We start from the raw sequence: 21,273 nt of genomic DNA, 5'->3' as shown, positions 1-21,273 counted from the left end.
GAATTCCCCTCTCCTGCAGAGTCACATCTGCCAGAAGTGCTTGTGGCTGGGCGATCTGGAAGACCATGTGAGGGATCTGGAGCAGCAGCTGGATGACCTTCGACTCATGAGGGAGAATGAGGCAGTCATTGATGAGAGCCACAGGGAGGTAGTCACACCTGGGCTGCCGGAAGCAAGTGGTTGGGTGGCAGTCCGAGGGGGGAAAGCGAAGGAGAGTAGACAGGCAGTGCAGAGCACCCCTGTAGCCATTCCCCTGAATAATAAGTTTACCATCCTGGATGCTGTTGGTGAGGACGACCGACCAGGTGTGAGCCACGATGGGACGGAGATGAGGAGAGCTGTCGTTATTGGAGACTCTATAGTCAGGGGAGCAGACAGGAGATTTTGTGGACGTGAGAAGGAAACCCGCATGGTTTGTTGCCTCCCGGGTGCCAGGGTCCGGGATGTCTCTGACTGGGTGCATGACATCCTGGCACGAGAGGGAAAGCAACCAGAAGTCGTGATACATGTTGATACCAACGACATAGGCAGGAAGAGGGATGAGGTCCTGAAGTGTGAGTTTTGGGAACTAGGCAGAAGGCTGAAGACCAGGACCTCAAGGGTGGCGTTCTCAGGATTGCTGCCAGTGCCACATGATAGAGATGGTAAGAATTGGAGGAGATGGCAGTTGAATGCGTGGCTGAGGAGTTGGTGCAGGGGGGCAGGGTTTTAGATTTTTGGATCATTGGGATCTCTATTGAGGAAGGTGAGACCTGTACAGATTGGATGGGTTGCACCTGAACTCGAGGGGGAGCAATATCCTTGCAGGTAGGTTTGCTAGCATGGTTCGGGAGGGGTTTAAACTAATTTGCAAGGGGGATGGGACCTGGAGCGATAGAGCAGTGAAAGAAGTGCAAGGAGTAAATCCAGATCTAACATATAGAGAGGATTTGAGGAAAGAGAAGCAGAAAGGTAACGAACCGAGTCAGGTACAAATCTCTCAGTGGGTGAGCATCTGGGGGGACAGTGATCACCGCTCCCTGGCCTTTAGTATTATCATGGAAAAGGATAGAATCAGAGAGGACAGGAAAATTTTTAATTGGGAAGGGCAAATCATGAGGCTATAAGGCTAGAACTTGTGGGCATGAATTGGGATGATGCTTTTGCAGGGAAATGTACTATGGACATTGTGGTCGATGTTTAAGGATCTCTTGCAGGATGTTAGGGATAAATTTGTCCCACTGAGGAAGATAAAGAATGGTAGGGTGAAGGAACCATGGGTGACAAGTGAGGTGGAAAATCTAGTCAGGTGGAAGAAGGCAAGTTTACATGAGGTTTAGGAAGCAAGGATCAGATGGGTCTATTGAGGAATATAGGCTAGCAAGAAAGGAGCTTAAGAAAGGGCTGAGAAGAGCAAGAAGGGGGCATGAGAAGGCCTTGGCGAGTAGGGTAAAGGAAAACCCCAAGGCATTCTTCAATTATGTGAAGAACAAAAGGATGACAAAAGTGAAGGTAGGACCGATTAGAGATAAAGGTGGGAAGATGTGCCTGGAGGCTGTGGAAGTGAGCGAGGACCTCAATGAATACTTCTCTTCAGTATTCACCAATGAGAGGGAACTTGATGACGGTGAGGACAATATGAGTGAGGTTGATGTTCTGGAGCATGTTGATATTAAGGGAGAGGAGGTGTTGGAGTTGTTAAAATACATTTAAGATGGATAGGTCCCCGGGGCCTAACAGAATATTCCCCAGGCTGCTCCATGAGGTGAGGGAAGAGATTGCTGAACCTCTGGCTAGGATCTTTATGTCCTCGTTGTCCACAGGAATAGTACCAGAGGACTGGAGGGAGGCAAATGTTGTACCCTTGTTCAAAATAGGTAGTAGAGATAGTCCGGGTAATTATAGACCAGTGAGCCTTATGTCTGTGGTGGGAAAGCTGTTGGAAAAGATTCTTAGAGATAGGATCTATGGGCATTTAGAGAATCATGGACTGATCAGGGACAGTCAGCATGGCTTTATGAAGAGCAGATTGTGTCTAACAAGCCTGATAGAGTTCTTTAATGAGGTGACCAGGCATATATATGAGGGTAGTGCAGTGGATGTGATCTACATGGATTTTAGTAAGGCATTTGACAAGGTTCCATACGGTCGGTTTATTCAGAAAGTCAGAAGGCATGAGATCCAGGGAAGTTTGGCCAGGAGGATTCAGAATTGGCTTGCCTGTAGAAGGCAGAGGGTTGTGGTGGAGGGAGTACATTCAGATTGGAGGGTTGTGACTAGTGGTGTCCCACAAGGATCTGTTCTGGGACCTCTACTTTTTGTGATTTTTATTAATGACCTGGATGTGGGGGTAGAAGGGTGGGTTGGCAAGTTTGCAGACGACACAAAGGTTGGTGGTGTTGTAGATAGTGTAGAGTAGTGGTCGCCAACCCGTCGATCGCGATCGACTGGTTGACCTTTGAGACTTTCCTAGTAGATCCCGAAAAAAAAAGAAAAATAAATACACAAATATTGTTCAGAGATTGTTTCCGGGTTGCGGGGTTTTAGTTCCGTTCTTTCTGCTCAGTGCGCATGTGTGTAGCTCCTCCCCGCACTACACAGTGTAATTCAGTGGTCCTCAACCACCGGGCCGGGAGGAAACAATATGAGTCTGCTGCACCATTCCTCATTCCCTGTTAGCCCACTGTTGAACTTGAACGCACTTGAGGTCACGAGTCGCCTAAATGCAGTGATACCCTCGCACCAGGGATCACTGGTTGGCCTCGGGCGGCCGGTCGGCGGGAAGTGCCGTTGCTACTGGCCTGGAGCGCTGCCTCCAAACCTGTTTAGCACACTGAATGTTCGCGGGGAAGCCGGTGCTAAAACATTCGCATACGGCCTAATTCGCGCTCAGCATTTCTTAAGTATCAGAGCAGCTACCTCGCTGTGATCTACTGAAACAAACTTTAGATAGATCCTACCGGGGGTGGGGGCAGGTCCACTCCCTGTTACACTCCTCACTCGGTCGGTCGCCCTGTCCAGACTGCGACTGCCGCCCTCCCCGGTACGGGGACCTCCGGCCCCGACCTTGTCCTCTCGCCCTACCCACTGCACCTGGCCAAGGCGTCAGGTGGCGGGAGGCTGGAGTTCAGGCTGTCTGAGGCAATGAAGCCCTCAAAACTGCTTCAGTACCTTGAGTCCGAGCACCCAGCACTTAAAGGCAAACCCATTGAGCTTTGTGAGCAGCGCGGGACAGAAGCTAAGTGCCGAGAGCCACGAAATTGCGGAATAGACTGGACATATGGAACCTGCTTTGAGTATCACTGTATTCCCGTCGTGTTTAACACCCCCCCCCAACCCCCCCCCCCCCCCGTCGGCCAGTCCACAAGAATATTGTCAATATTAAACCGGTCCGCACTGCATAAAAGGGTGGGTACCCCTGGTGTTCTTACATTATTTCTACTTCTGGGTTGCAGGGTTTTACTTCTGGTCTTTTCTGCCCCGGTGTGCATGTGTGTAACTACTTGCTCTGGGGTTGATCTTGCCTTGAACTAAAGCTGAGGTAGAGGACCTTTGGCTTAAAAAGGTTGGTGACCACTAGAGTAGAGGAAAGTGGATTGTCGAAGATTGCAGAGAGACATTGATAGGATGCAGAAGTGGGCAGATGGAGTTCAACCCGGATAAGTGTGAGGTGGTACACTTTGGAAGGACAAACTCCAAGGCAGAGTACAAAGTAAATGGCAGGATACTTGGGAGTGTGGAGGAGCAGAGGGATCTGGGGGTACATGTCCTCAGATCCCTGGAAGTTGCCTCATAGGTAGATAGGGTAGTTAAGAAAGCTTATGGGGTGTTAGCTTTCATAAGTCGAGGGATAGAGTTTAAGAGTCACGAGGTAATGGTGCAGCTCTAGAAAACTCTGGTTAGGTCACACTTGGAATACTGTGTCCAGTTCTGGCCGCCTCACTATAGGAAGGATGTGGAAGCATTGGAAAGGGTACAGAGGAGATTTACCAGGATGCTGCCTGGTTTAGAGAGTATGGATTATGATCAGAGATTAAGATGGCTTGGGCTTTACTCTTTGGAGAGAAGGCGGATGAGAGGAGACATGATAGAGGTGTACAAGATATTAAGAGGAATTGACAGAGTGGACAGCCAGCGCCTCTTCCCCAGGGCACCACTGCTCAGTACAAGAGGACATGGCTTTAAGGTAAGGGGTGGGAAGTTCAAGGGGGATATTACAGGAAGATTTTTTACCCAGAGAGTGGCTGGTGCGTGGAATGCACTGCCTGAGTCAGTGGTGGAGGCAGATACACTAGTGAAGTTTAAGAGACTACTAGACAGGTATATGGAGGAATTTAAGGTGGGGGGTTATATGGGAGGCAGGGTTTGAGGGTCAGCACAACATTGTGGGTCGAAGGGCCTGTACTGTGCTGTACTATTCTATGTTCTATGATTGATGTGGATTTTGCCAGACCACTCACAGGCACAAATTTATTGACAGTGGATGCAGCTACAATGTGGCCAGAAGTGCTCCCAACAGCCTCCACTACAGCCTTGCACAATGTAGAGAAGCCTCTTTTCAAGAAAGGTTCTCCAGAACACTATGTAACTATGAAAATGGACAAGGGAGAGCCAGTGGATGTAGTGTACCTGGACTTCCAGGAAGCTTTTGATAAAGTCCCACATAGGAGATTAGTGGGCAAAATGAGGGCACATGGTATGGGGGCAGAGTACTGACATGGATTGAAAATTGGCTGGCTGGCAGGAAACAAAGAGTAGCGATTAACTGGTCCCTTTCGGAATGGCAGGCTGTGACCAGTGGGGAACCGCAAGGTTTGGGGCTGGGACCACAGCTGTTTACAATATACATTAATGATCTAGATGAAGGGATTAAAAGTAACATTAGCAAATTTGCTGATGACACAAAGCTGGGTGGCAGTGTGAAATGTCAGGAGGATGTTATGAGAATGCAGGCTGACTTGGACAGGTTGGGTGAGTGGGCAAATGTATGGCAGATGCAGTTTGATGTGGATAAATGTGAGGTTATCCACTTTGGTGGCAAGAACAGGAAGGCAGATTACTATCTAAATGGAGTCAAGTTAGGAAAAGGGGAAGTACAATGAGATCTAGGTGTTCTTGTACATCAGTCAATGAAAGCAAGCATGCAGGTACAGCAGGCAGTGAAGAAAGCTAATGGCATGCTGGCTTTTATAACAAGAGGAATTGAGTATTGGAGTAAAGAGGTCCTTCTGCAGCTGTACAGGGCCCTGGTGAGACCCCACCTGGAGTACTGTGTGCAGTTTTGGTCTCCAAATTTGAGGAAGGACATTCTTGCTATTGAGGGAGTGCAGCATAGGTTCACAAGGTTAATTCCCGGAAACATATAAGATTATTAAGGGATTGGACATGCTGGAGGCAGGAAGCATGTTCCCACTGATGGGTGAGTCCAGAACTAGAGGCCATAGTTTAAGAATAAGGGGTAGGCCATTTAGAACAGAGATGCAGAAAAACTTTTTCACCCAGAGTGGTGGATATGTGGAATGCTCTGCCCCAGAAGGCAGTGGAGGCCGTCTCTGGATGCTTTCAAGAGAGAGTTAGATAGAGCTCTTATAGATAGCGGGGTCAAGGGATATGGGGAGAAGGCAGGAACGGGGTACTGAATGTGTATGATCAGCCATGTGTATGGCGGTCACAGTGTATGGCAGTGCTGGCTAGAAGGGCCGAATGGCCTACTCCCGCACCTACTGTCTATTGTCTATAACACTTAGTCAGTGACAATGGACCACAGTTTGTGGTGGAACAGTTTCAGTTATTCCTAAAAATGAATGGAATAAGACATATTGCAACTGCACTGTACCACCCAGCTACAAATGGCTTGGCGGAAAGGTTTGTCCAGAGTCTGTAAAATGCACTGTGAGCAACGTCAACAGAACACACTACACTGACACTAAATCTGAAGCTCACCAATTTCCTCCTTGCATGTCATAACACAGAATACTCCATTACCAGCAATGCACCAGCTGCACTTTTCCTGGGTTGTCCTTTGGATCTGCTGAAATCCAATCTCACGAGGAGTATGCAGGACCAACAGCCGAGTCAAACTGAGGGCTTCTCAAACATAGAGGTTCGATATTTCACTCCTGACAAACCATCCTGGTGAGGGACTACGGAGATGATCAAAAGTGGGTACTCAGAAAGATTAAGGACAGAACTGGACCACTCTCCTACACGGTGGAGATTGTGTCTGATGTCGTCTGGAGACGACACATTGATCAGTTGAGGAGACCAGAGTCAAAAGTTAGAGAAAAAAAGATGTTCAGAGCTATCAGAATCACTTCCTGCAGCCTCAGAGTCAACTCCTACACCCCAACACAGAGAAGGGCCATTGTATATATGATTTTTTTTACGTTCTATCGCTGAGCAGCAGTGAACCATCTGATTGGCCTGTCAGAGTTCTCTTTGGGAACTACTTGTCTGATCTGACAATTCTTCACGATTGCACTTAATTAAAAAAAAACCTGAGATTGTTTCACAGCCACAAGTCTCACCTGCCAAGCAGAGTGATCCCACTTTACAGGAAAGAGAGTATTCCACAAGAGTAAGAAATACAACATAGTGATTAAATCTTAGGTCTGAATGGGTAGTTGTATGATATTGTGTACTGTACTTATGCTGAGATGCATTCAGTATTGAGTTGGAGTTTATAGCTAAACAGGGAGGAACGTTGTGCATTTAATATTTCAGTAATATTTGATAAATACTGTAAATATATTATTTGATTAAGCATTTGTTGTTTAAATAACTCATTACCAGCTGTACGTAAAAGTACGTGAATGGCATAGGTCATCATGCCACCACATTATACGTGCATACCGTACTTAAAAGTAAAAATGAAGTTAGACTCGTATTCTGGACTCCCTGATTTTTCTTCCAGTTAGTTTTATGTTTTAGAGTTACAAAACATAACAATTTGGACAATAATTGCAAATGCTGTGGCAAAGGAGCTTTGCTCAGGAAGAATCTCCTAATCAAATCCAGCCCGAGTAAGGAGCAGTTTAGCATATGCACAACTTGTTTTAGGTGTGGTACCATGAAAATTAACTACAGCACTGACATACAGAAAACATCCCCATGCTTTGATTTTAATTCCGTTGGTAATTTACTCAACAATACTTCTCAGTGGATTGTAGTAATCTTGTTATTTTTTTCAAAGTCCACAAAATTATCAGCTTTTGATGAGTGTGAGGTGACACTTGCGGGCTGATCCCGGAACATCCTTGGGTGTGTTAGTTAATGCATAGGACGTATTTCACTGTTCATTTCAATGTACATGTGATAAATGAATGAATGTGTGACCTTTGTACTTGGCAAGAGGATGAGCAACTCTGTATTTCAGACTTCATAGCACAAATAACCAAGACCAGTACAATGAAACATAGATTACTCAGGGACAAACAGGAGCTGTAAACTTTTGTCTTGAGTGAGCACATCTCCTCAAAGTGGGATGTTCAATTCTCTGCCGGCTTCCGTTCTTACCTAAAGCTCGTCGACTCACTATCATCCCGTCAACCAATGGGATCACCATGCTGAATTTCCCCGTGGCTCCTTGCACTTTGATTCGGAACAGACCTGTCCTCAGGGGATGGATGAAAATGACAGGTACGTCCTTGTCTGAGGCCGTGGTTCTAAAAACATAAGAGCCAGTGACAGAAAGGTCCTCAGTGTAGACAAGAGAATGTGGAGAAAACAGTCATTCATCAAAAACACATTGTTACATTAAACAGTAGACTGCCAGCATAGGAAAGTTAAGCCTTTTTGTTCCAGTGACCCTTCCTCCACCATCCACCCTACTTCTCAAACTGTTCCAGAAACTCCAGACATGAACCCAGTGCCTACTTTACTTTTTTTAAAAAAAAGAAATAGTTCGTGACTCAGCTTTCCCACCCCGATGGCCCTTGTCCTAATGCCTGATGGTGGAGGGGCGCAGGGGTCAACGTGATTGTTGGACAAATGGGAGGGATCATTGGCAATGACATCCTCCCTGAGGTAAGGAGGCCAAAACTGTACATAGTACTCCAGGTGAGGCCTCACCAACGCTTCCTTATTCCACAAGCTAATGCAGCCCATTGGTTTGTGCTTTACTGCAGGCTGGTTTGCTCTGCTGTGACTGGAATACGAGAACCCCTGGCCCCTCGGAACATTAACACTGTCTAACCTCTCATCATTTCATTGATCATTTTCTCTTAGGTGTACAAGTGACAGACCTTGCATTCCCACATAGTCATATGCCAGTTTCTCATCCATTCACTCAGTTTGTCTGCATCCCTCTTTTATATGGCCTGTCACATCACAATGCAATCAAGTTCAAACAGCAAGCTTGTCAAAGTGGTATCTATAACCACAAGGACCTCTGTAGATGCTGGAATCTAAGAGTAACACACACACTCAAGGAGGAGGAACTCAGCAGTTCAGGCAGCATCTATAGAGAGGAATAAACAGTTTATTTCCTTCCACAGGAACTGTCAGACCTGCTGAGTTCTTCCAGTATTGTGTGTTGAAGTGGTATTCAGTCCCCTTGGTCAGATTGTAGTTGTAGATGATTCCTCATGGCTGGGGACCAAACACAGATACTAGTCACAGGCTGCCATCCTACAGAGGGTCTATTTGCTCTTGCTTTCACCCAATAAACAATCCTCGATCCATGTTATTACACTGTCCCCCAATTCCTCCAACCTCGTTGAGCCATCTCATGTTCAGGACTTTATCCGATATCTTCTGAAAATCCAATTTATCATAACTCCTTCATCTATTCTACTGGTCACATCCTGGTCAACTCCAGCAGATTAGTCTGGCACTGAGGCTGGTTCCGTGGTGCAGAAGGGAGAGAAGAAGATGAGGAATGCAGTAGTCATAGGAGATTCCATAGTGAGGGGAACAGACAGGAGGTTCTGTCAGCCTGATAGAGATACCTGCATGGTGTGTTGTTATTCAGAAGGGAGAGGCTGAACAGCTAGAAGTCTTGGTACACATTGGTACCAATGACATAGGTAGGAAAAGGGAGGAGGTCCTGAACATTGAATTCAGAATTCAGAACGTTGGGTAGGAAGCTGAAAAGCAGGACCTCCACGGTAGTAATCTCAGGATTGCTGCTTGTGTCACGTGCTAATGAGCACAAGGATAGCATGATCAGGCATATTAATGCATGGTTGAGAGACTGGTGTAGGGGGCAGTGCTTCAGATTCCTGGATCATTGGGACCTCTTCTGGGAAAGGTTCAACCTGTACTAAAAGGATGGGTTACACCTGAATCCAAAGAGGTCCAATATCTGAGCAGTCAGGTTTAATAGAGCTGTTTGGGAGGGTTTAAACTAATTTGGCAGGGGGATGGGAACCGGAGTGATAGGACTGAGAAAGGGGAAAAAAGAAATGTCAAAGATAGCTGCAACAGAGGAGTGGTGCAGTTAAAACAGAAAGCAACAAATACTGGACTGAAAGTGTTATATTTGAATGCACATAGCATAAGAAATAAGATGGACGATCCTGAAATTCAGCTACAGATTGGCAAGTATGACGTTGTGGCCATCTCTGAAACTTGGCTAAAGGATGGCTGCCATTGGGAGCTGAACGTCCAAGGATATACGGTGTATCAAAAAGATGGGTTAGTAGGTAGAGGGGCTGGTGTGGCCCTGTTTATAAAAAATAATATTAAATCATTAGAAAGGAATGACATAGGATCAGAAGATGTAGAGTTTCTATGGGTTGAGTTAAGAAATGGCAGGAATAAAAGGACCCTAATGGCAGTTGTATATACGCCTCTAAACAGCAGCTGGGATGTGGAATACAAATTACAGCAGGAGATAGAAAAGGTGTGTCAGAAGGACAATGTCATGATAATTGTTGGGGATTTTAACATGAAAGTGGATTGGGAAAACCAGGCCAGTACTAGACCTCAAGAGAGAATTTGTAGAATATCTAAGGGATGGCTTTTTTGAATAGCTTGTTGTTGAGCCTACAAGGATCAGCTGTGCTGGATTGGGTGTTGTGCAATGATCCGCAGGTGATAAGAGAGCTTACGGTTAAGGAACCCTTAGGGAACAGTGATCACAATATGATAGAGTTGACTTTGAAATTTGAGAAGGAGAAACTAAATTCCAATGTGTTGGTATTTCAGTGGAATAAAGGAAATTATAATAGCATGAGGGGGGAACTGGCCAAGGTTGACTGGAAAGGGACATTTGTAGGAAGGACAGCAGAGCAGCAGTGGCTGGAGTTTCTGCGAAAAATGAGGGAAGTGCAAGACAGATATATTCCAAATAAGAAATTTTCAAATGGAAGAACACTACCGTGGCTGACAAGTGAAGTTAGAGCCAAAGTAAAAGCAAAAGAGAGGGTATACAAGCAAGCCAGAGCTAGTGGGAAGATAGACGATTGGGAAGCTTTTTAAACCTTGCAGAAGGTCATTAGAAAGGAAAAGACGAATTATGAAACGAAGCTGGCAACTAATACCAAAGATGATACTACAAACTTTTTTAAGGGTAAAAGAGTGTTGAGGGTAGATATAGGACGAATGGAAAATAATGCTGGAAATATTGCAATGAGAGATGCAGAGATGGCAGAGGAACTGAATGCGTATTTTGCATCAGTTTTCACAGTGGAAGACATCTGCAGTATACGGAACATTCAAGTGAAAGGGAAGTGAAGTATGCACAGTGAAAATTACGACTGAGAAGATGCTCAGGAAAGTTAATGGTCTGAGGGTGGATAAGTCTCTTGGACCCTGTAATGCACCCTCGGGTTCTGAAGGAAGTAGCTGGAGAGATTGCAGAGGCATTAACGATGATCTTTCCAAGAATTGATAGATTCTGGCAATGTACTGGATGACTTGAAAATTGCAAATGTTACCCTGCTATTTAAGAAGGGTGGGAGGCAGCAGAAAGGAAACTATAGACCTGTTAGTCTGACATCAGTGATTGGGAAGTTGTTGGAATCGATTGTTAGGGATGAGATTACAAAGTATCTGGAGACACATGACAAGATAGACCAAAGCCAGCATTGATTCCTGAAAGGAAAATGCTGCCTGACAAACCTACTTCAATTCTTTGAGGAAATTACAAGCAGGGTAGACAAAGGAGATGCAGTAGATGTGGTGTACTTGGATTTTCAGAAGGCCTTTGACAAGGTGCCACACAAGGCTGCTTAGCAAGACAAGATCCCATGGGAACAGGAGAGTTCTAGCATGGGTGGTGCATTGGCCGGTCAGTAGAAAACAGAGAGTGTGAATAAAGGGATCCTATTCTGCTGACTGCCGGTTACCGGTGGAGTTCCAGAGGGGTCGGTGTTGGGACCGTTGCTTTTTATGATGTGTGTCAATGATTTGGACTATGGGATTAATGGATTTGTGGCTAAATTTGCTGATGATACAAAGATAGGCGGAGAAGCAGGCCGTGTTGAGGAAAGAGAGCCTGCAGAGAATTAGGTAGTTTAGTGGAATGGGCAAAAAAATACAATGTTGTAAAGTGTATGCAGATCATGCTCTTTGGAGGAAGAAATAAATGGACAGACTACTGTTTAGATGGGGAGAGAATTCAAAATGCAGAGATGCAAAGGAACTTCGGAGTCCTTGTGCAAGATATCCTACAGGTTAACCTCAGGTTGAGTCAGCAGAGAAGGCGGCAAATGCAATTTTGGTATTCATTTCTAGAGGTATAAAGTATGAGAGCAGGGATGTAATGTTGAGGCTCTACAAGACACTCGTGAGACCACACTTGGAGTATTGCGTGCAGTTTTGGGCTCCTTATTTTAGAAAGGACATACTGACATTGGAGAGGGTTCAGAGAAGATTCACAAGAATGATTCCTGGAATGAAAGGGTTACTGTATGAGGAACGTCTGGCAGCTCATGGACTGAATGCCCTGGAGTTCAGGAGAATGAGGGGGAATCTCATAGAATCATTCAGAATGCTAAAAGGCCTTAACAGATTAGACATGGCAAAGTTATTTCCCATGGTAGGGGAGCCTAGGACAAGTGGGCACGACTTCAGGATTGAAGGACATCCATTTAAGACAGTGATGCGGAGAAATTACTTTAGTCAGAGGGTGGTAAATCTGTGGAATTTGTTGCCACGAGCAGCTGTGGCCAAGTTGCTGGGTGTATTTAAGGCAGAGATAGACAGGTTCCTGATTAACCAGGGCATCAAAGGGTATGGGGTGAAGGCAAGGGAGTGGAGATGACTGGAAGAATTGGATCAGCCCATGATTGAATAGTGAAGCAGACTCAATGGGCCAAATGGACTACTTCTGCTCCTATATCTTATGGTCTTATGATTTGTTCTTGATAAAGTCATGACTACTTTTCCATCTTCTCATATATTTCAAAATATTCTCCTGTTACAAATGATTCCAGCATTTACATCAATCCCCCCAATTTGCCAATTATCTGTCCATTCTACAAGTACAATGAAATTTGACTGTAATTTGTTGTTTGAGTCTTTAGTGTTCGCTCTTTCCCAATATCTGCAAAGTTAAATATGGTGCTTTTTAATGGTTAATGCAAATGGTGATCAGAAGCAAACCTTCAGTGAAGACTATATTTCTGTGAGCCATCTCCACCGTGAACGGCTGCCCTACACACCTACTGTATTCTTTCTGACCTGAAAACAGCAAGTGATCCATTGAACCCCTGACTCTGCATTCTCTGACCTTATTCATCAGTAGTATAGGTTATTTCATCAAAAGCCTCTTAAATACCTAGATAAATCTTGGATTTACTATGTATGCTACAAGAAAATGAATCTCAGGATTACAGTGACATACAAAAGTTTGGGCACCCCTAGTCAACATTTCTTTAATATTTTAAGCAAGATTATTTTTTTTAATTTCCATCTTTTACAGTTTCAAAATAACAAAAAAGGAGAAGGTCCTGAAGCAAAAGTTTGGGCACCCTGCATTGTCAATACTTAGGGTAGTCTCCTTTGGCAAGTCTCACAGCTTGTAAACACTTTCTGTAGCTAAGAGTTTTTCAATTCTTGTTTAGGGAATTTTCGCCCATTCTTCCTTGCAAAAGGTTCCTAGTTCTGTGAGATTCTTGGGCTGTCTTGCATGCACTGCTCTTCTGAGGTCCATCCACAGATTCCTGATGATGTTTAGGTTGGGGAATCGTGAGGGCCATAGCAAAACCTTCAAGCTTGTGCCTCTTGAGGTAGTCCATTGTGGATTTTGAGGTGTGTTTAGGATCATTATCCTGTTGTAGAAGCCATCCTCTTGTCATCTTTAGCTTATTTACAGACACTGATGTTTGCTTCCAGAATTTGCTGGTATTTAATTGAATTCATTCTTCCCTCTACCAGTGAAATGTTCCCTGTGCCACTGGCTGCAACACAAGCCCAAAAGATGATCGATCCACTCCCCTGCTTAACAGTTGGAGAGGTGTTCTTTTCTTGAAATTCTGCACCCTTTTTTCTCCAAACATGCCTTCACTCATTGCGGCCAAAAAGTTCTATTTTAACTTCATCAGTCCACAGGACTTGTTTCCAAAATGCATCAGACTTGTTTAGATGTTCCTTTGCAAACTTCTGACGCTTAATTTTGTGGTGAGGACACAGGAAAAGTTTTCTTCCGATGACTCTTCCATGAAGGTCAAATTTGTGCAGGTGTCACTGCACAGTAGAACAGTGCACCACCACTCCAGAGTCTGCTAAATCTTCCTGAAGGTCTTTTGCAGTCAAACAGGGGGTTTGATTTGCCTTTCCAGCAATCATATGAGCTGTTCTCTCAGAAAGTTTTCTTGGTCTTCCAGACCTCAAATGACCTCCAACGTTCCTGTTAACTGTCATTTCTTAATTACATTATCAACTGAGGAAACGGCTACCTGGAAATGCTTTGCTATCTTCTTATAGCTTTCTCCTGCTTTGTAGGCATCATTTATTTTAATTTTCAGAGCGCCAGGCAGCTGCTTAGAGGAGCCCATGGCTGCTGATTGTTGGGAAAAGGTTTGAGGAGTCAGGGTATTTATAAAGCTTTGAAATTTGACTGTGAACAAGCCATAGCCCTAACAAGCTAATTAAAGTCTGAGGCCTTGGTAAAAGTTATCTGAGAACTCAAATCTCTTGGGGTGCTCAAACTTTTGCATGGTGCTCCTTTCTTTTTTTTCCCTACTCTAAAATTGTAGAAGATAAAAATAATAAACAAACCTTGCTTAAAATATTGAAAAGAATGTTTCATCTTTAACTTCATGACTTCTGGAGACCAGTTCATCTTCTACTCACTTAACTATTCACAGTAACCGAAATTTTGACCGGGGTGCCCAAACGTTTGCATGCCACTGTACATATGGTAACATATATGTATTTTGATAATAAATTTACCGTGAACTTTGAAACTATATCCAATGCACTAATGTTACCTTGCTCCTCCTGCAAAAATTATGCTCTTAACAAGAAACACAACAGATTCTGCAGATGCTGGATTTCCAGTGCAATACATACAAAATGGTGGAAAAACTCAGCAGGTCAAGCAGCATGTATGGAAATGAATAAACAGTCGACATTTTGGGCCAAGACCCTTCATCAGGACTGAAACGTACACAGTTCTGATGAAGCGTCTTAGGCCAAAAAGTTGACTATTTATTCATTTTCATAGATGGTGCCTGACTTTCTGAGCTCCCCCAGCATTTTGTGTGAGTGACAATCTAGTAACAAGACTTGCACCATAAAACAGAGGCCCCCTTTGGCCCACACTCAGTACAGACCATTGGAAATCCGTCGCAGGTTATAACTGGTGCACAATTAGAGATTCAGACCTTCTGATACATCAATTTAAAATAAAGAAAAGGAGATAGCCACAAGGCTTGAGGCAGAACACCGAGATTTCAATAATTTACAATAAAAAGCCAGGTTGCACGATTGAATATACCTGAGAGAAGTGCTGCTGTTTGTAGTGGTCTCCACTCCAGTGCTGGTCTCTGGCAGTAAATCACTCAGAGGAAAATTTTCTGGAAAAATATCAGAAGGCATCAGCCACATTACATCAACAGGAGTGGCATTAGATGCAATGAAAATGCATAAAGAACACAAAGGCTGCTTGAACTTGGGATGTGTTACTTGACAGGGAGGAAAGAACGCATGAAAGATCTCACTGAATTCCCAACGAAGTCCATTCTGCAGGCAAAAGTCTACCCTACCCAGAAGCACATCACTTGATGGAAAACCAGATCCACTCTAATGTTCCAGCACTTGCTAACCCCACTCTCTGTAGAACAGCAAGGACAAAGAAGATTGAGGTAGCTTTGTCAGAATCATGCAACATGCCATAAATGACTTTGACTGGAGGTGTGTTGGCACAATACCATCCCCCTCAACATCATTTTACTGTTGTCTTGATGAATGGGACTTCACTTGTCACAATAAATCCAAGCTAAGCCACAGAACCACCTCTACTAGCTTTGCTTCCCACAACCACTATTCAGCTATTCAGTCTGTAAGGACACAAATTTCTCTGCTGGGGCACCACCACTTCCTGTTACCCTGCCTATTGATCTACACCTGGACCACAGTACTCCATAACCCCTCCCATCCATGTACTTATTCAAACCTTTCAGGGGGCAGGGCTTCAGACTCTTGGATAATTGGGATCTCTTCTGAGGGAAGCATGACCTGCTCAAGTGATGGGTTGCACCTGACCCCAAGGCGGTCCAATATTCTCGTGGGCAGGTTTGTTAGAGCTGTCGTGGAGGGTTTAAACAAACTTGGCAGGGGGGTGGCAACTGGAGTGAAGGGACAGGGAAGAACGGATGGTAAAAAAGTAAAGATAGCGTGCAGTCAGATTGTCAGGAAGGGCAGCAGGTGATGGGACTTAGTTGCAGCCCACAGGCTGAGTATCAAATCATTAGGGATGCAGAGTCGGAAAGGGCAGCAAATATGGTACTTAAGGTGTTGTATCTAAATGTATGTAGTATAAGAAATAAGCTGGATGATCTTGTTGCAATATTACAGATTGTCGGGTATGAGTTTCATTTTTCAATCCTTTTAATTTTCCAGTAAAAAAATAAACAAATCAGAGGAGAAGTTTAGCAAACAGATAATACAAAAGAAATATAAACAGCAAAAAAAGTATATATTGTCAAAATCAGATAGGTATAATGTTACGCTGTTATATATACAATATAATCAAGAAACCACAACTCCTCTTAACAAATTGTAAAAAAAAAATTGGAAATTTTATTAAAGGGGAAAAAACCCCACTAAACTAAACTGGAACAAAAAAAAGGAAAAAAGAAAAGAAAGACTGGGTAGTCCATTTGAGGATAAAATAAAAAGAAAGAGAAAACATCCTTCCAGTCACTTCTGAACATTCGCGAATAAGGACTTTCCCTAAAGAGAATACAGAAAAATAAATAAATGAAAAATAAATTCAATCATATGAAAACATTGAATACCCAGATTGTTGGGTATGATGTTGTGGCCATCTTTGAATTGTGGCTGAAGGACGGTTATAGTTGGGAGCCGAATGTTCAAGGTTACAGGTTGTATGGGGTGTGGTGTGGCTCTGCTGATAAAGAATGGCATCAAATCAGTAGGAAGATGTGACATAGGATCAGATGATGTTGAATCCTTGTGGGTTGAGTTAAGAAACAGCAAGGGTAAAAGGATGTTGATGGCAGTTATATACAGCGCTGGGAGGTGGACCACAGGTTACTGCAGGAAATAGAAAAGGCAAGTCAAAAGGGCAATAGTCATGGGAGATTTTAACATGCAGGTTGATTGGGAAAATTAGGTTGGTAATGGATCTCAAGAGCGAGAGTTTGTTGAGTGCTAAGAGATGGCTTTTTCGAGCAGTTTGTCATTGAACCTACTAGAGGATCAGTTATATTGGATTGGGTATTATGTAATGAACTGAAGGCGATCAGTGAGCTCCAGGTAAAATAAACCTTAGGAACCATTGATCACAATATGATTGTGTTCAATTTGAAATTTGACAGGGAGAAAGTAGTCTGATGTAGCAGTATTTCAGTGGAGTAAGGGAAATTACAGTGGTATGAGAGGGGAGTTGGCCAAAGTAAATTGGAAGGAGCTGTTGGCAGGGATGACAGCAGAGCAGCAATGGCATCCATTTCCAGGGAAAATGAGGAAGGTGCAGGACATGTGTATTCCAAAACTGAAGAAATGCTCAAATGGTAAAATAGTACAACTGTGGCTGACAAGGGAAGTCAAAGCCTTTGTAAAAGCAAAAGAAAGAGCATACAACAAAGCAAAAGTTAGTGGGAAGACAGAGGATTAGGAAGCTTTAAAAACCTCCAGAGCGTAACTAAAAAATCATTAGAAGGGAAAAGATGAAATATGAAAGTAAACTACCAAATATTATCAAAGTGGATAGTAAAAGTTTTTTCAAGTATGTTAAAAATAAAAGAGAAATGAGAGTAGATATAGGACCGCTAGAAAAATGAGGCTGGAGAAATAATAAAGAGGGAAGAAGGAGATGGCTGATGAATTAAATGAGTATTTTGTGTCAATCTTCACTGTGGAAGACATTGGCAGTATGCCAGATGTTGTAGTGTGTGAAGGAAGAGAAGTGGGTGCAGTTACTGTTACAAGAGAGAAGGTGCTCAGAAAATTGAGATCTAAAAGGTACATTCAGTGGTATGCAAAAGTTTGGGTACCCCTGGTCAAAATTTCTGTCACTGTGAATAGTTAATTGAGTAGAAGATGAACTGATTTCCGAAAGTCATGAAGTTAAAGATGAAACATTCTTTTCAACATTTTAAGCAAGATTAGTTATTATTTTTGTCATGTACAATTTTAGAGTGAAAAAAAGGAAAGGAGCACCATGCAAAAGTTTGGGCACCCCAAGAGATTTCAGCTCTCAGATAACTTTTACCAAGGTCTCAGACCTTAATTAGCTTGTTCGGGCTATGGCTTGTTCACAGTCATCATTAGGAAAGACCAGGTGATGCAAATTTCAAAGCTTTATAAATACCCTGACTCCTCAAACCTTGTCCCAACAATCAGCAGCCAAGGGCTCCTCTAAGCAGCTGCCTAGCACTCTGAAAATTAAAATAAATGATGCCTACAAAGCAGGAGAAAGCTATAAGAAGATAGCAAAGCATTTCCAGGTAGCCGTTTCCTCAGTTTGTAATGTAATTAAGAAATGACAGTTAACAGGAACGGTGGAGGTCATTTGAGGTCTGGAAGACCAAGAAAACTTTCTGAGAGAACTGCTCATAGGATTGCTGGAAAGGCAAATCAAAACCCCCGTTTGACTGTAAAAGACCTTCAGGAAGATTTAGCAGACTCTGGAGTGGTGGTGCACTGTTCTACTGTGCAGTGACACCTGCACAAATATGACCTTCATGGAAGAGTCATCGGAAGAAAACTTTTCGTGCATCCTCACCACAAAATTCAGTGTCCGATGTTTGCAAGCCTGATGTATTTTGGAAACAAGTCCTGTGGACTGATGAAGTTAAAATAGAACTTTTTGGCTGCAATGAGTGAAGGCATGTTTGGTGAAAAAAGGGTGCAGAATTTCAAGAAAAGAACACCTCTCTCCAAATGTTAAGCACGGGAGTGGATCAATCATACTTTGGGCTTGTGTTGCAGTCAGTGGCACGGGAAACATTTCACTGGTAAAGGGAAGAAAGAATTCAATTAAATACCAGCAAATTCAGAAGCAAACATCACACCATCTGTAAAAAAAAAGGTAAAAAGAGGATGGCTTTTGCAACAGGATAATGATCCTAAACAAACCTCAAAATCCACAATGGACTATCTCAAGAGGCGTAAGCTGAAGGTTTTGCCATGGCCCTCACAGTCCCCTGACCTGAAAATCATTGAAAATCTGTGGATAGACCTCAAAAGAGCAGTGCATGCAAGATGACCCAAGAATCTCACAGAACTATTTAAATCGCAGCAAGAGGCGGAGAGGGAAGACGTAAAAGAAGCTTGGAGAGAAGTTGTTGTTTTTTAAACTGATCGGGGCAAAGAGGCTAAACTGTGCAGACACGTGACATAGCGTGCCAAAGGTTTAAAAGAAAGACCACCATATACAGCGGCCATTGTCGGAGTGGACTGAGGCAGAGTGGGATGGCTTTGGCTCAATCAGGCTTCGGCGAGAGCAGGCAGAAGTGAGGTTGAACGGGGCACGACTGTGCAAACGTATGAAAGTTGGTCTCTGAAATCAGCGGGGGAATTTAAAAAGCGAGCAGAGGCTGAGTACGAGCTTCACTCCAGGTGAGGCAAGGCCGGATAAGTTCCTTTAATTAATCTAATTAGCTTAGGAGTAGGTAATGGAGGCAGCAGTTAGGGCAGTTGAGTGCTCCATTTGCAGTATGTGGGAAGTCAGGGCGAGCACAGTTGTCCCTGATGACTACACCTGCAAAAGGTGCATCCAGCTGCAGTTCCTGACAAACCATGTTAGGGAACTGGAACTGGAGCTGGATGAACTTCGGATCATTCCGGAGGCAGAGGCAGAAATAGACAGGAGTTTCAGGGAGATAGTCACCCCTAGGAGTCAGGAGACAGGTAGTTGGGTGACTGTCAGGAGAGGGAAGGGGAATAGACAGGAAGAGCAGAGCACCCCTGTGGCCGTTCCCGTCAACAATAAGTATACCGTTTTGGATATGTTGGTGTGGACGACCTACCAGGGACAAGTTGCAGTGGTTGTGTCTCTGGCATCGAGACTGGACCCTCAGCTCAGAAGGGAAGGAGGAAAAAGAGGAGAGCAGTAGTGATAGGGGATTCAGTAGTTAGGGGGACAGATAGGAGGTTCTGTGGAAGAGATCGAGAATCCCAGATGGTCTGTTGCCTCCCTGGTGCCAGGGTCCACGATATCTCAGATCGAGTTCTCAGTATTCTCAAGAGGGAGGGTGAGCAGCCGGATGTCGTGGTCCATGTTGGGACCAATGACGTGGGTAGGAAGAATGAGGAGGTCCTGAAAGGTGAGTTTAGGGAGCTAGGTGCCAAGTTAAAGGACAGGACCTCCAGGATAGCAATCTCAGGATTGCTGCCAGTGCCACATGCAGGTGGGTTTAGAAATAGTAAGATAGAGCAGATCAGCACGTGGCTGAAAACATGATGCAGGAGGGAGGGCTTCAGATTTATAGATAATTGGGCAGTTTTCCGGGGAAGGTGGGACCTGTTCTGGCAGGATGGTTTACATCTCAACTCTAGGGGGACAAATATTCTTGCAGGTAGGTTTGCTAGAGAGGCTCCGGTGGATTTAAACTAGATATGGGGGGGGGGAGGGGAACCAGAGTGTAGCAACAGATGTATGGGAGAAGGAAGAAAAAGACAGTAAAGTTCTTTGTACTGTTAGAGATAAACAGAGTAAGAGGTGGAGAATTTCTTAAATGCATTTATTTTAATGCTAGCAGCATTGTAAGAAAGGTGGATGAGCTTAGAGCATGGATTGATACCTGGAAATGTGATGTTGTAGCTATTAGGGAAACATGGTTGCAGAAGGGGTGTGATTGGCAACTAAATATTCCTGGATTTCGTTGCTTTAGATGTGATAGAATCGGAGGGACAAGAGGGGGAGGTGTTGCGTTGCTTTTCAGAGAAAATATTACAGCTGTGCTCTGGCAGTATAGATTAGAGGGCTCATCGAGGGAGGCTATTTGGGTGGAATTGAGGAATGGGAAAGGAGTAGTAACACTTATAGGGGTGCATTATAGACCACCTAATGGGGAGCAAGAATTGGAGGAGTAAATTTGCAAGGAGCTATCAGATATTTGTAGTAAGCACAGGGTTGTAATTGTGGGCGATTTTAATTTTCCACACATAGACTGGGAAGCCCATACTGTAAAAGGGATGGATAGTTCGGAGTTTGTAAAATGTGTGCAGGATAGTTTTTTGCAGCAATACATAGAGGTACCGACTAGAGAAGGGGCAGTGTTGGATCTTCTGTTAGGGAATGAGACAGGTCAGGTGACGGAGGTATGTGTTGGGGAGCACTTCAGGTCCAGTGATCACAATGCCATTAGTTAAATTATAATTATGGAGAAGGATAGGACTGGACCCAGGCTTGAGATTTTTGATTGGAAAAAAGCTAACTTTGAGGAGATGTGAAAGGATTTAGAAGGAGTGGATTGGGACAATTTGCTTTATGGGAAGAATGTAATAGAGAAATGGAGGTCATTTAAAGGTGAAATTTTGAGGGTACAGAATCTTTATGTTCCTGTTAGGTTGAAAGAAAAGGTTAAAAGTTTGAGAGAGCCATGGTTTTCAAGGGATATTGGAAACTTGGTTAGGAAAAAGAGAGATATCTACAATAAATATATAGGCAGCATGGAGTAAATGAGGTGCTCGAGGAATATAAAGAATGTAAGA

The 21,273-nt window shown here is 43.9% G+C and overlaps 1 protein-coding gene across 6 annotated transcripts in view; it reads right to left on the bottom strand.

The window, feature by feature from the left end:
• The window catches only part of ralgapb (Ral GTPase activating protein non-catalytic subunit beta), a 192,179-nt gene that overhangs the window by 6,533 nt on the left and 164,373 nt on the right, over positions 1 to 21,273 (bottom strand). For all 6 annotated transcript variants that reach the window (XM_059981071.1, XM_059981070.1, XM_059981073.1 and 3 more), the window contains 2 exons: positions 14,867 to 14,945; positions 7,495 to 7,643 (listed from right to left, as the gene is read on the bottom strand). In XM_059981071.1, coding sequence (XP_059837054.1) covers positions 7,495 to 7,643; positions 14,867 to 14,945 — 228 coding nt within the window. The remainder of the gene's footprint in view (positions 1 to 7,494; positions 7,644 to 14,866; positions 14,946 to 21,273) is intronic.

The sequence above is a fragment of the Hypanus sabinus genome, chromosome 9 (genome assembly GCF_030144855.1).
Source record: "Hypanus sabinus isolate sHypSab1 chromosome 9, sHypSab1.hap1, whole genome shotgun sequence".
In the NCBI taxonomy this organism is placed as follows: Eukaryota; Metazoa; Chordata; class Chondrichthyes; order Myliobatiformes; family Dasyatidae; genus Hypanus; species Hypanus sabinus.
This window is presented reverse-complemented; position numbering and strand designations above follow the sequence as displayed.